The following is a 15808-nucleotide window of genomic DNA, read 5'->3' as shown; positions in this document are numbered from 1 at the left end:
AAGGAAATAACACCAAAGCACTAGATCAACACATAAGGCAAAGCCAAATATTTGACTCACTTGAACACACCTTTATTCCCCCTACAATTTCTTCAATTTACGTAATATGTCATTTGTTCCTGCATAGAGAGGTTCTGATGATTGTTGATCAAATTGTTTACTTAACAGTACATATTATCAAACAATAATAAAAAACAATATTATTTAGTCTACAGCCCAAACATTCACATTGTGTCTGCTTTCAGTCATCCAAGCAGTTTCCATTTAAGTGATAACATTTTCTTTGGTCTCTTACTGTAATGGTCTTTGAAAGGTATTGCAATGTTGCCCTCTGCTGCACAAAAGTAGTTCTCATTCCCAAATATTTTCTTGCAGTGGATCTTCTGAAGTGGTCACCATGTATGTAATGGGCAAAAAACATATCACTATCCTTCCATGTAATCAGATACAGGTGTGGTCTGTTTTACATTGTGTTCCAATTGGTTAAATCCCCTCCTGTTCACACTTAACCAGACAGAACAATAAGGAGTTAATCCAAGTCTGTTTGACAGTATATGTTCCACATTTTAAAGAAAAGGGTGTAATGGTCCCAGGCAGGTATCAGAGTGGTCATCTTCTTCTTCTTCCAGCACTTATTTCCTGGCCAGTTCTAAGATTTCTGCATAACAGATGTCACAGCTATCATTGTTCTTTTTGCAGTCCTCTCAGCCTGAGGATTTGTTTAGCAACAGTTACGATCTCTGTTACCAAAAATGGAAACTTTTTCAGTTTTCAAAAGTAATTTGACTTAGGGCAGTGCAATTGGACACTTTTAAGGTCAAAACATATAAGATTAAAATGTGGACGATGTAGAATACTTCAAATATGTTTTTTAAATAAGACTTTTGTCAGTTGTATGATTCAAGTAATAATGTAACATGTTCTCTTGTATTGTTTGAATTTGTATTGTTTGAATTTGGCTGCAACATGGTCTAGCAGAGAGGGAGATTGTCTCACAGTTCAAAAGTCAGAGGTCCAAAGTAGTGGGAAGGTTTCTTGCGTGATGATAATGTTTAGTTGCAGACTACATTTGTCTCTTGTCAATGTTGGAATTAATCCAAGTAGTTAATAAAAGTTTTTAGGTTGCTAAATCAGCTAAATTGGTTGGTCCTTATTATTATTATTAACGACAGCATTGGCTGTTGATCCTGAGCAGTGCCATCATACACTGATGCTGTTATCACTGATCAGCATGTTACAGAGTCCAGAAATATCAGACACCTTTCCCCAGGCGATGTAATATCTCAGTAACTCAAAGTTTCTCTTTACCCCATGGGAAAGGGAATTTACATTGAGTGGTTCTTCCCCAGATTGTCTCTCTGCAGTGAAGTGGGGATCTTGGTCATCATAATCATATTACCAGTGATGGCGTTCGCCGTCCGCCCTGAGGCCTTGGAGCTGTGCTGCATGCTGATGATGTCGCCGCTTGTCTGCTCGGGCTCTGCGCGGCGAAAAATATTTCTCATGGTGGCCTGAGGAAGAAAAGGGAAGTAAATTATTCAGTGAATCAATGAGTCAAAAAAGCAAATACATGAGCGATGGATGAACAAATGATGGCTGGATGGAAGGATGGATGGATAGATGGACAGGTGGCAGAGAGGAGGAATGTTGGGATAAATGGGATGAAGGAAAGTGGGGAAGGAAAATTCTCCAGTCTTACCTGGAAATTATTCGTAACAAAGCAGTAGACGACAGGGTCCATACAGCTATTCAAACTGCTGAGAGTGACAGTCAAGTGGTAGGCTATCACATGATGAGGCATGTCAGGGTGGAAGTACACCACCACCTGCAACACAACACAGCTATGAGATCACACACAATCATGTTACATTTAACCAAAAATGTATAAAAAAGGAGCAACCAATATTGCATTATCATTTACTCAACTTGATAACACAGTAGTTCCCAACCTTAAAGTGCTCATATCATACTCATTTGCAGGTTCATAATTGTATTTAGAGGTTGTACCAGAATAGGCTTATATGGTTTAATTTTCAGAAACACCATATTTTTGTTGTACTGCACATTGCTGCAGCTCCTCTTTTCACCCTGTGTGTTGAGCTCTCTGTTTTAGCTACAGAGTGAGACATCTCACTTCTGATCCATCTTTGTTGGGAGTCGCACATGCGCAGTACCTAGGTAAGGACTACAACCCAGTCAGAAGCAGAGTATGAGGGCGTCCCACACTAGCAGCTAGACGAGCATTATAACGTGTTACAAAGTGATGCGCGTTCGTCACGAAGTAAAGGCTGGACTACAATAGAGCTGTTTGGAGCAGTTTGTGAACAGTGTTTTCTGTTGGAGATGGTAACTCCCTTTGGGGTGGACTTTGGGCTTTTTCACTTTGTAAACCTATAACGTGCACAAAAAAGATATATAACACAATAAAGGAAAGGGGAAAAGCCAAAAAGCATAATATGAGCACTTTAAAACAAAACATTGTCTAGTTGTCACAGATTATGGACATGAGTTGTGAGCAGCTCAACCAAAGAATGCTTTCTTGGATTGTTTAATTTGAAGGATTTTTGGGAGAGAAAAAATTATAATTTTGTGTAACAGAAATATATTCTTTCTTATTCTTGTGAGCCTTTGGGACCGCTTAAGGGTTTAAAGGCTACAAAACATAATGATGATATTTTAAAACAATGTGTCACAGCTGTCTCTCACTCACCTGTCTGATGTGGAAGGGTGTGAAGCAGACAGTGAAGATGATCAGCACCGTGGTCAGGAGCTGGACAGCCCTCCTTCTCCTCTCCCTGAGGAAATACAGGTAAAACCATCACCTGTAAGCCTGCAGTGCTTTCAATGCTGCAAATGTGAGTCATTTTATCTCAGTCCTTTCGTTCTTATGTCCATTGTATGGTCTTGTATCCCAAGCTTAAATACGTAAAACCTTTTTAAATTAAAGACGGTCTGAACGTGTCAGAACATTCTTCCTTACTTCTGTGTCTATGTATGTTGGTAACATAACATTGGTTAAACCTGCTCTGCTGCATCAGGCGGCGGTCCGCGAGTGCCCACATAATCCGCAAAGTGAAGACCATAATGATGATGAGGGGTAGAAAGAACTCAGTGATGGTAAGAAAGAGGAGCTTTGAGAGGCAGCAGCCTGGGTGCTGGAAAGCAGTAGAAAGGAAGGAGTAGGTGACCACGATGGCACACAGCCAGACAGAGACACACACACATTTGGCCACACTGGAGTTCCTCCAACGACGGGAAGCTTCAACCTGCAGGGACAAAAGAAAATTTGTAGATTTAAAGTCAGGATGAGCATGTGTCAAGTTTTTCCATGTCGAGACCAATTCTGTTACCAAACTACAGGCTAGACCTACCTGCACGATGGCGAGGTATCGGTCAACACATATGCAGGTCAGAAACAAGATGCTGCAGTACATGTTGACAAAGTAGCTGAAGATGTGCAGGTAGGAGCAGGTGAGACAAGCTCCTCCACTGTAATAGAGCAAGATGCGAGTCGGCAGAGAGAGATTCACCAAGAGGTCTGTCACCGCCAAGTTGATAGTATAGATCACCGAGGTGGTCTTTTGCTTGGTGCGGAAACAGAAAACATAAAGTGCAACTGTGTTGAGCACCATGCCCACCTGTGGGAGGGGAGAGGAGAGGAGAGGAGAATTGGACAGTTTGTACAGACTGGCATATGTCAATATGAGTTTTGAAACTCATATAACAATATTAACTTATACAATTAGGGCTTCTGAAAAAGTGCCTACCAAGAATATGAGAGAGTTTATGACCATCAGTGCAATCCAAAGACCGTAAAAGTCATTGTAGAGCCCCTCGTCTAAATGAGCCAGTCTTTGAAGATATGCTTCAATCCCACTTCTGTTACTTGGACTGCCTATTACAGGCAGGATGGGAAATGAAGTATTGATTAAAAGCCAGGACTCAGTGCTGTTGAAGGCCATCATAATAGTGATGATGATGATTATGATGAGGCACGTAGGTGATGATGGTGAGGGTGATGAAGATGATCCGGAGTTGGCGCAGAAACTGTCAGACAAAATCACACAATGTTGTGATAAAGTAAACATTTACTTTAAATTTTAATCTGGGTGCAAAATGTGTTTTATTTTTTATCGAAGGTTGCTATAATGCCCATCAGATCATTTCTATATCCATTTAGCCTAATGCTGCAGGCTATCTCAGCATGCAACAGGGACACACATGTACACTTACAAAAGACTGTGGGAATAATGTACACCTTATGAAAACAGGCATAACATACAGCGCAGGGCTAGGGTTCAACCTGTTGTTCTTTTCTGAGGTGTTTTTTTAAACCACCATTACAGTAATTAATTGTTTTTGATAACTTTGACTACATCAATATGACTAGAGGCTATTTTTGCTGTAAAATCTGTGTAAATTTGAACTGCCATTTTGTTTTTATCATAAGTCTGTCTTACTCTACTCCATGTGTATCTGGTTAATGAAGCTGATTCCTAAATAACACCCTTCACATAAACAGACATTTACACATATCCCTCTTCACTCTCTTGCCCTGGTGTCCAGTCACTCCCCCGTCTATGACCTCATTGTTGCTGTTGGCAAGGCCACACTGACAAAGCCACCACTATTAGACGTATTTAGATAATTTAATTATAATGTAACTGTGTTTATTTGTACCTACAGCAATGTTCTGTGAGGGGTGTATTTATTTCAAGCAGTGTTTATTACAGTAAGAATTAGAAAATATAGATTTGAACTCTTACTGGCAGGGAACTGACCCCTTTTGTAAAACACATCTACCCTTTTCTGGCCAAGATGTGACCTTTTCATGGCAGTCACAACAGAAAACAAAATCCTGCGTGGTTTTACCTATTTTAAATAGCTCAGATCTGTACAAATAGTCATTTTGTGCCTGTGTGAATCAATCATGATCTGTATGGCCTGTTTGAGTTTATTTATCTCTAAGAAAGATGGAGCATTCTTCTCGTAACTGGGATAAACAGAGTGGATTTGGGTAAACTGTAAACAGCGTGCGTGAGTGTGTGTGTGTCTGTGTGTGTGTGGACAAGATAACAGTTCTTTCCCGGATATTTACAATTTCAAGTTTAGTAGATGAAACCTTCACTGATGATCGTAAATAAACTGCGTAAATAAAAGTGGATAAAGGTGAAATAAAAGCTACAATATGTACAATCGCTGATTATAAGTGCAGATAACAGTTAAAATGTAGATTACTTCAAAGGTGAACAAGAAACTGGTGTCACCGGGACAGAATGCAACGTGTCATCTTCAGGTTTTTTTTCCTTCTACATTTCACATGTTCACAGTGTGGTGATCATTTTCATATAGCGCACAGGAAAAATGCTGCTGTTATGAGACTATAAAATGAGACAATCAAGTTAACTACGCGACCCTTTCCATATGGTGTTTTCAGCTGTGAGGAGAAAAATATGCAAATGTGAACTTGAATCTACCAGGCGTGACTATTATAGACAGCAGAGGGCAGTCAGTGACCGTGCTACATATACTGTATCTCAATATAATGTGTGAGGAGGACAGAGCCTTTAGGGTCCATGAAGGATAGTTCTAATTAGAAAAAGATGAAAGAAAAGGTAAGGCAGGTGATTTTTGGAGTCTCGTGCACACTGGCTTTTTATGACAGTAGATTATGAGTTGAGGACTATGAAGCAGATGATTGATCGAGTTAAACTCATGAGAAATCAACAGGCATTTTAAACATAAACAACTGTCAGGTAACATGAGGTTAAACACCATATTTTCTAAGGAGCATCCCAATGAGTGTCAACCCAAAATTGTCTGGAGGCTGGCATGCCATGACAAATGTAGTTTAATTGCTTATGGGAGTCCCAGACTGGATAGGTTTGTGTTGTGTATACTCACAACTAATCTCACCGAGCAAAATAATCATCGGGCTGATGAAAAATGTAGTCTATTCAAGCTAATGAGAATAACATGCTCAGCTGAGGGTGAGGCATGAATAATGTGATTCATCTGTATTAAGACCACAAGGAAATAAATGGGTGTTTTCACAGTAACATCTCCTGATATTGTTCAACTTACTGGGAGCTAGTTCATCATCATAAGCATTGCTAACGAGTTTTATGAGCGTTGCTGTGGGGAAATTGTGTAATAAACCGCTTACTTCATCTGTGACAAATTACAATGACACATTCCAGTGGTTTGCAATGACGTGTTGTCAAAGCTGGTCTTTGGAAAGATGAAGGTTGAGTGCCAACATATCCTGACCTAAATATCCAAAGCTAAATCACCCAGTGTGGTTGCTTGCGTGTGGTCAGAAGAGTGCTCTGCTGCAAATGTTGTGCATCGGTATGTAAAGTGTTAAGTTGATCATCTATTGTTTGGCCCAAACAATAGCCAGCAAAATGATACATGATAAACATTATAAAACCAAAATGCAGATATCAAATAAAATGCTAATACCAACTTTTGGGATGGCTAAACTGTCGTCAGAGGTACTAATTGAAAATAGATGAAATACTGAAATACAAGTCTGTGACGGGCCTCTGATTTACGTCTACACAGATGATGCATCACTGCTGCAATCTTATTGTTGTTCTTCCTTTTCCGACATCAAAGACTGTGGTGATGTAATGACTGTAAAGTGATACTGAGAGGAGAGCAGAGGGCCTGGAGGCAGATCACAAATAACACTGTCCAAATAAATTCCAGTAGCGTGGGAGTCCCATTTGTGTGTGTGTGTGTGTGTGTGTGTGTGTGTGTGTGTGTGTGTGCGAAAGAGAGAAATACACAGAAAGAGAGGGCAGGATGGGATAGTGGAATACAGATCTCACGCTGTCCTGCATCAAATTATAGCTTCACAGAAAGCCCCTCAAGGCAAACGGAGCATTTTGGGTGCCGCTGTAACTCTAATTTTAGTGATTGTTACACTTGTACTTACAAGGAAATGCCCCTGTGGGCTTTTACTGCAAGTGTTGTTGTGTTGTGTTGTTGTGTAAGGTAATGGAAATTAGTAATTGGTTACAGTTACTGGTTACTTTTTTTTCCAAAAGGAATTGAATTACAATTACTGCATGTAAAAGTAATAGTTAGTTACTAGGGAAAACAACTTTTGCGTTACTTTTAAATATCTGTTTCAATTCTCTTATTGATGCACATATAGCTTTATTATTTTTGCTGTGGCACAGTGTAGGACAAGACAACTGTCAAATTTGATCTATGATTGTACCTATCATCACTATGATGAAAAGTAAGTAGTGGATCAATGAAACACAATTGATATGTTCTGATAGGCTTATTTATTGTAGCCTCCACAGGCCTTCAAATCAAGCAACAAGTCAGTTTTTAATACTGATTTGGCAAATAAAAAGTTTGATAATAGTAATAATAATAGTAATTTCTTATCACTAATGTCCATATATTTCCAGGAACGCCAGCTTAAATTGCCTGAACTGTCTGTCGGTCATTGTGTGCAGTGGCAGTCTAATGCTGATTGATTGATTGATTCACGTCATCGACAATTATATGCACCTAATATTCCGTACACTGAATTTAGTTGTGACAGGGTCTTATCATGTAATATTGTCATTACAATTGTACTTGCATGTTGAGATTAGCCTGGTTTCCTCAATGAGACATAACTGAATTCCTTTTCCTCTCTTTTGCAAACAATAAACTGTATGTAGACACAGTAGATCTACTGCTGAAGACAACTCACCTCTAGAAAAAAAGGAGAGACTAACCAGTCAAAGCAGTAGACTAACTCTGGGACAAGTCAAATGTGTATCTGGTGAAGCTGTCCTCATGCCCGTCAGTGTCCGACCAGCTGAAGCTGCATCTTTTCCAAGTAGGGATGCTTCAACTCTCAGTGACCTTTCTACCCTTGTATCATCTCTGAACATCCACGTACGTCAGTCGCTTTTCTGTCTGGAGCAGGTTCAGCATTTCAGTTACAATATAATTTCCGTTGTCAGTGTGTCAGCTGTTTTTTTCCTTTTAGATTCTCTAATCATGCCAGTTGGCTGTAGTAATCAACACACTCCTTCAGATGTGTGCATCCCTGTCATTTCTGTCACTTTGTCAGCCTGTCTGCTGTTACTCAGTGCATTGAGTTCTCAAACATCCTCAGATCTTTCTTCTACCGTTGTACGTCTCACCCCTTTCAATGTGTCTTTCTTCTTTTTCTCTCTTTCCTTTTCTCTCCCTGTTGGCATCATTTTCAGTGCTCTCTCTCTCTCTCTCTCTCTCTCTCTCTCTCTCTCTCTCCCTTCAATGAATCTCTTTCTACTTCCCTCCCTTTTGCTCTAAATCTTCCCTCAGTTTGGTCTTCAGACAGGAAGTCTTAGCATGTGTTTACATTCTGCCGGGACACGCACATGCATGCCCATTTACAGTATGCACACACACCAATGTTAGAGCCCGCATGCACAAATCTACACACACAAGATATCCTCAGGCACACAATGTTTCAAGTACAATTCATATATTAAATATGTGATATACTGTGTCAGTCCATAAAGTCCTTTTCCAAAACATAAAATGTTGTTATATATAAAGCTTAGACTAAAAGGACTACTATAAAACACAAATGATGGGTGACATCTGCATGTCCCCTTACAATAAAATAAAGAATGAAACTGGAGTTATGGTATGTAACCATTGTGAAATAGTACTGAATGTGCAGTACATTGCATTTCAAGAGACGTGAGAGTTAAAAATGGTCTAAAACATTGTATAGCAGGTGGCTAGAAACATGTTTCAGGTCCAGACAAACAAGTAAAGAAAATATTGTTAACCTTATTCTAATGTTAAACAATTATATATGCAATGATATATTCAGGAAATTGAATTACACCCATTTTGAAAAACCCATCACCACCAGAATAAACCCCCAAAACTTGGGTGCTTGGTGTTTTAAGCCCCCAACGTTGTCTTCCAGGCAGTGCTGCACGGAAGGCACTAGGGTTAGGCAAGGGTTAGGGTTAGGGTTAGGGTTAAGGTTAGAGTTAGGTGCCTTGAAGTCGACGGTTGCAGCGCTGCCTTGAAGTCAACGATGGGGGCTTAAAACACCATTGAGCCAAAACTTGACTGTGAAAACTGATGTTTTTGTAACACCATAATTTGAAAATAATATTTAGCCTTAAGAGAATTCTGGTGGATTTCCACACGTAGCTCTGTTGTTTGGAAATTTGGAGTGCTGTCAGTAGCGAGAAAAACGAAAACAAGTGATTACCCCCATTAAGGTGATATTGTCTGTCTCTGTTTTTTTCATGCTTTGTAAAAACAAGTGTCAGGATGAAAAGAACATCAAATCAACTTGTGAAGCCTGATTTGTTTTGTAGTTCGAGCTCATCAAAATAAGATGAAAAGGTCTGTTCAGGTTTAAGATTTTATGTTTTGAGTTTATTTTTAAGATATCACTATGAATCATGACAGGGCCCTGGTGTTGTATCACAAACCTTTCTTTTTTTTAAACCTTTTTTAATGGTAATGTTAGTAGAAGCATGATGTATACAGGTGTACAGATACACGTCTTTTTGTGAGTAATGTTTTTATTTTTTTATTTTTTAAATCTAGCACAAATCAGAGGGTTTTCTGTCTTTGTCTTCGAGTTCAATCCCGTATGTCACTCATTCCTATTCACATTTCTGATGAAATACAGATCGGGGTTGACACGTAATATATTATTTTGTATCACAAAAGGAAGAGATTCATGTATGCACAACAGACAGTTTTTACAAATGAATTGAATACTTCTTTTCTACATCTACTTTTAGAGTTCTTCTTTTTTTCATTTACTTTTAGAGTTCTAAAAGTAGATGTAGAAAAGAAGTCTTCAATTCATTTGTAAAAACTGTCTGTTGTGCATACATGAATCTCTTCGTTTTGTGATATAAAATAATATATTATGTATCAACCCCAATCTATATTTCATGATAAATGTGAATAGGAATGAGTGAAATATGGGATTGAACTGGAAGACAAAGACCCTCTGATTTGTGCTAGATTTAAAAAAAATAAATAAATAAAAACATTACTCACAAAAAGACGTGTATCTGTACACCTGTATACATCATGCTTCTACTAACATTATTATTAAAAAAGGTTTAAAAAAAGAAAGGTTTGTGATACAACACCAGGGCCCTGTCATGATTCATAGTGATATCTTAAAAATAAACTCAAAACACAAAATCTTGAACCTGAACAGACCTTTTCATCTTATTTTGATGAGCTCAAACTACAAAACAAATCAGGCTTCACAAGTTGATTTGATGTTCTTTTCATCCTGACACTACTAATCATGAAAAAAACAGAGACAGACAATATCACCTTAATGGGGGTAATCACTTCTCGCAAGATGGTTAAACCTTCCCTGACTGAACTGTATCAGGGGAAATCAGAGACTGAGACTGAATGTAAGATCAGGATTAAAAAAATTACGGTAAATGCTGTGTGAAGGTTCAGGTAATTTGCATTGTGGATGTTATCTTAGGAGGTAAACGATTTGACAGAAGAAATAACACAGAAAGCGGATTGCCCCATTTATACCAGAAAATGTTTGTATTGTGTGGTACTTTGTCAAATACGAAGAATAAATTACTGTATAGTGAATGTGCTAATTAAGCAAAAAAACATCAGGGTAAAACTCAGGTGTGTCTCCTTTCAACTGCTATTTAGGACATACAGTATTGTATAATTGTTTTGTGTATCACCTAACTATATACATCTAAAGACACAAACACCAGTCCAAAAGCTGTATTTAAATGTAAGGCTCAGTCTGTCTCTTTATAACGTGTCCCTGGACCCACGCTCCATCCATCTAGCAGAATGAGACAGGTGTGTGTCTCCTGGTTTCCTGTCTAGAGGATCATCATCTCTCACAGTTTGTCAGCGTTCCTCGGAAAGATCCGGAATAACGGATGTCAGGAGAAGAGCCATGGATCAACCTGTTACTGGAGACGAGCACAAAGAGAAAGTGCAGGATGGGGACAGAAAGGAAAGAAGAGAGAGAGAAGGGGAGGTGTGAAACACAGACAGAGTGAGGACAGTATGTCTGTATGGATGTATAGGTGTTGGAATTACAGATGGATCATTATATGGCATATGTTTGTGTGTGCAGTTGGAGAGGGAGGTGCATACACGTGTGACTCAGTCCAACCAGGGGAACTGGAAAGCATTGTTTATGTCAGGAACCGTCTGAATATTGATGATAGATGAGAGATAACGAGGTTTCTGTACTTTTTACTCCCCCTTGTCCTCTCTCTCTCATGGTTTATTTGTCAGGAATGAGAGGGGGATGAATACAGGATTAGAGCTATCCTGAAGCGAAAGCTTACTTTTTGGCACTGGTGGCGGTTACAAGGACAGATGTGAGGAATTGATTGCTAGTACAAATAACTGCACATATCCCTCTTGTTGAGATGCAAGCAGACAATCACATTGCTTGTCCACCACCCACCACTTTATGTTCATCAGAGTGAGACTTTAATGACCCCTGAGGAAAATGACTTATGATTTTTACAGTGTGATGCAGTCTAGGGATTTGGCCATTAAATCTTTCACCTCAGTATCGCACAGGTGGTCAGAATTTCCTAAACCTTGACAATTAACGGTTTAGATGCTTGTTTCCAGTGAGTCCTTTGCTGAAACATTGTCCTTTTTTGGAATTAATTCATCTTAATTCTTGGAATAAAGAATAAATTAGACTGATGGAGAAAACAAGGTAGTATGTTTTTATGTGAGCTGATTCTCTACATTGTATCCTGTATCCTGCAAAGCCACGTCTCCTGTCGCATCTACACTATAATCCCCACTGACGATTGTTTAACCAAATGTCACACTACAGAAGAGCAAGTACACACCCCTACAGAAACTTTGTGATATGCCTCAGACTTGCTGTTTAATTCACTGTCAAGCTGACAGAATACAGGTTCACAATCCTGTCTTTACATTTCTGGATGACAAATCTACACACACACACGCGTGCACACACACACACACACACACACACACACACACACACACACACACACACACACACACACACACGACACTGAAATCAAAAGTATTACACAATTATCAAAACCTTGAGGAGATAAACATTGGGCCAGATGTGCACCATTATAAGCACAATGTCAGCCTCACACTTTTTGCAAAACAATACACACAGTGATTTGCAAAACACTAAACACACTTGTATACATTAGACACAGAAGTATGTCATGATGTCACTTCCTTGCAATTCCAAAGCACTGACTGTCAAATGACCACACCTGTGAGCCAATCTGTGAAACACAGCCATCAGGTGTGCAAACACATGATTGCTTAATTGTAGACACACCAATCAGGTTTAAGCACTATAACAATGCAGCAGGTAAGTTAAGTATTTTCTGTACTGTATTTTCAGTTCTTTTCAGATCTTTTTGTTGGTTGTTGTTTTTTACTGTAATTGTAGCCTGTACTGGATACAGTATTTTATGTTTGTTTGCTGAGCTAACAGTGTTATGCACGGTACTGTAGCAGCATGAAAACTGGGAAATGTTTTGTTGTGTTTCTCCATGTTGACGTGTTGACTGATTTGGGTATATGGAGAGAAATACATTATATTTTCCTTAGTCTGCAGCATTGGTCTTGCGTAGTGTTTGGTGAACTTTTTGTGTAATTGCACTTTCTCTGTATACTTAATTTACAGTACTCTAATTACTGAGAAGTAGAATTGTTAAGTGTTTTAGGTTAGCAACAGCAGTGTGTAACTGGTTCAAACTGAACTAAGTCATATGAAATGTGTGTTTCATATGGTAACAAAATGTTTATGAATTTTTGTATAGCATTTTGCAAAGTGTCTGAGGTGTTCTGCTAATTGGGTGTGTGGTTGTGCTAATTGTGTGTAGTGTTCTGAAGAAACGGTCCCTGTTTTCAAAATAATGCTTAAACAATTGGGGGAAAAAAAAACTGTAAGCCATTTAAATTGTGATGTGCTCAATGTCTGTGGCTGCGAGAGAATGAGACTTAAAAGTGACTTGTGTACTGTAAATGTACACGTCAAAACTGACAGTATTAATGTGATTCCAGGATAAACGCTTGTAAAATAAATAAGGGGCGAAAAGGAGATTAAATATGAGTCACGATTTGGGATGAGGGTGAAGTGAGGTATTTTATCAAAGAAAAAGTGTATTCAAACATTGTTTCAGGATGGGAGTGGCTGTGTTGGATTGACTGGAGCACAAGGGACATACATTCCGCCATTTTTAATGGAGCAGTGAGAAGAGTCAAGATCTGGTAGTGTCAAACCGGTTAAGAGGCAAACTGAATAAAAAACATCAGTAAAGATTTGTAGAGCTGAATCACTGTCTGAAGGTATTGAGCCGTGGTTTCATTCAGAGCCTCCAGCAAGAGGTTCTTGTATTTAATAATAGTAGTTACAGTAATGGCACAAAGATTAAACAAGTGTTTTAGAAACCAGTGCAGTAAGTAAATAATAATAATAATAATAAATTAAATTTATATAGGGCTTTTCTAGGTACTCAAAGTCGCTTTACAGAGCAGAATAAAAGATCACAAAGAAAGGGGGAAAAAAAAATGTTAGGAGCCTGGACTGGGTTTGCAACATGTCCCTATAATTAGATCCAGAGTGAGAGAGAGAGAGACAGAGTGGCGACACTCCCATTGGACTCCGTTGTACGCTTTTTGCCGCCTACTTCCGGGGTATGGAGTCTCGCGTAGTTCCAAACAATCCATTCACGGCGTCAGACATCATTCTGAGGTAAGTTGATTAAATAGCTACCTCTTTTGAATTGTCAACTGTCTATATTTTATCAGAGGGCCTTTATGATGCATATACTGATCTTTATTTGTATGTGTGTACAGCGTAATTATATATATTTTTATCTTGGTAGCCAACCGATTGCCTGCTAGTGTGTTAGCTCGTTTGTTAGCTTGACTTCGCCAGCTGTGAAGGTATCGCCCAGCCAATCCCAATTAGCGGCCCGCGGGCTAGATCCGGCCCGCAAGAGCCAAATGTCTGGCCCACACTGACAGCATTGACATTCACTTGTTATAATAAACATGAATTTAATATCTCTCGCTCTGCTTTATTTTGAAATTATCCCACATCTTCCACTTGACCTGTGGCCTTTACCGCGTGCATACGTAAGACGTGCTTCGCGCGCTTTGCGTACTCGTCTCCACTCGACTAGCTAGTGTAGTGTCACACACACACACACACACACACAAGCCACAGCCGCTCGCCAGCTAGCCCTCTTTCATCAAAAGGACTGACCACTTCCTCACAAAAAAATATTAAATGCGGTCAAACCAACATGGCATTCGCCAAGATACACAAGGTAGACCAGGAGAACCGTCAGTTCAAAACTGACTGGACTGAGAGGTATTGTTTTTTTGTTTTTTTTACCGGACCACAACAGTGCTAAGCCCACATGCTTAATATGCATGCAGACTGTAGCTGTAATCAAATCGGACAATCTGAAGCGACATTTAACTCTATTCATGCTGCCAGTTTTAATGCAAACTACCCAGAAAAATCTGACCAGCGCAAACAAAAAATTGCAAGCTTGTTAACATCATACAAGCACTCGGTTTTAACTGTGTAAAACAACATCGGCACAAGAGAGCGCAACAGCTGCCTCATTACACGTTTCTTGGAAGCTTGCAAGAGCTAAGAAGCCATTCGCCGATGCCGAGTTAATTAAACAATGTGCAATCGACATAGCTGCTGAAGTTTTAAACCAAGAGGAACAAATTAAAAAAAAATTGTTGAGCTGTTGAAGCAAGTGCCGCTGTCGGCTAACACGGCAACCAGAAGAGTCGAAGTTTTAGCAGAAGAGTGTTTTTCCAGTCTACTCACAGATTTGAGGAAAACCGAAGCATTTTCACTGGCAGTAGACTCGTCTTGTGACCGAACCGACATGGAACAGCTGTCTGTGTTCGCAAGATTTTTTGATGGGAAGACATTCCGGGAGGAGCTGCTGTGTTTGATTTCTCTACCCGGGCGCACAACCGGGAAAATAATATTCAACGAGCTGACACAGTTCTTTTGAAAGGAATGGCTTAGATGTGAGTAAAATTGTCTCTGTTGTTACCGACGGGGCTCCGTCGATGGTGGGACACCGCCAGGGTAAGCCAGGTAAGCAGGCTTTCTGCCGTTAACCCAGCACTCCTGGCATTTCACTCCATTATTCACAAGTCAGTTTTGTGCGCAAAACTGTGTTGGGGAAAAAATGAAAGACCATGGATACTGTGACTCGACTAGTTAACTTTGTCCGTGAAAGCTCTAGTCTGCAGCATTGCCTTTTTTTTAGAGCATTACTCGAGGAAATGTCAGCTGAACACAAGGATCTTTTGCTCCACAATGACGTTCGCTGTCTGAGCAAAGGCCGTGTGTTGGAGAGGGTGTGTGACCTGCGTGATGAACTTGTGTCATTTTTATCCAGCCTGCAGAGCCAAAAAGCCAGCGACTTTTTGAGCTTTTTAACTGACAACAAGGTGATATCAGATGCTACTTTTTTTGTGTGACATCATGTCTCATCTAAATCACCTTAACCTGCGACTACAAGGCAAGAACCACACTGTTGCTGACATGTATCCTTGTATGTGGTATAATAACTATTACAATAAAATAACCATTTAATATGTAATAGCATATTTCCTACTAAATATGCTACACAGCTTAATTAAAAGTAAATGGCAACTAGTTAGTCAAATTTAAAACTTAATACACAGCAATAAAAAAAAAAATTCTAAAATAAAAGCTAATTAATTATGTTGTCACATTAAAATCAAACACTTT

General features: G+C 39.3%; 1 protein-coding gene across 2 annotated transcripts; it reads right to left on the bottom strand.

Moving 5' to 3' along the window:
- Positions 1–28: 28 nt before the first annotated feature.
- Positions 29–15418, bottom strand: LOC144519695 (G-protein coupled receptor 20-like). 2 transcript variants are annotated; one of them, XM_078253029.1, is made up of 7 exons: positions 14867–15418; positions 3768–4047; positions 3372–3638; positions 3022–3266; positions 2711–2795; positions 1700–1825; positions 29–1511 (listed from the first exon to the last, which is right to left on the bottom strand). In XM_078253029.1, the coding sequence occupies exons 1-7, from the start codon at positions 14971–14973 to the stop codon at positions 1326–1328; spliced, it is 1296 nt and encodes a 431-aa protein (XP_078109155.1). In that variant the 5' UTR covers positions 14974–15418; the 3' UTR covers positions 29–1325. The 2 variants fall into 2 exon arrangements, with proteins under 2 accessions (XP_078109155.1, XP_078109156.1); XM_078253030.1 differs by lacking the exon at positions 14867–15418 and adding an exon at positions 7721–8252 and having other exon boundaries at positions 30–1511.
- Positions 15419–15808: the final 390 nt, after the last annotated feature.

The sequence above is a fragment of the Sander vitreus genome, chromosome 6 (assembly GCF_031162955.1).
Source record: "Sander vitreus isolate 19-12246 chromosome 6, sanVit1, whole genome shotgun sequence".
In the NCBI taxonomy this organism is placed as follows: domain Eukaryota; kingdom Metazoa; phylum Chordata; class Actinopteri; order Perciformes; family Percidae; genus Sander; species Sander vitreus.
This window is presented reverse-complemented; position numbering and strand designations above follow the sequence as displayed.

Bases quoted from the DNA above. Each gene is read 5' to 3' on its own strand.
- LOC144519695 (XM_078253029.1), bottom strand. From the start codon at position 14,973: ATGTCTTCCCATCAAAAAATCTTGCGAACACAGACAGCTGTTCCATGT. The intron at 3,639-3,767 runs GTAGGCACTTTT...CCCCTCCCACAG, and splicing joins TAAACTCTCTCATATTCTTG to GTGGGCATGGTGCTCAACAC. The intron at 3,267-3,371 runs GTAGGTCTAGCC...TTGTCCCTGCAG, and splicing joins GATACCTCGCCATCGTGCAG to GTTGAAGCTTCCCGTCGTTG.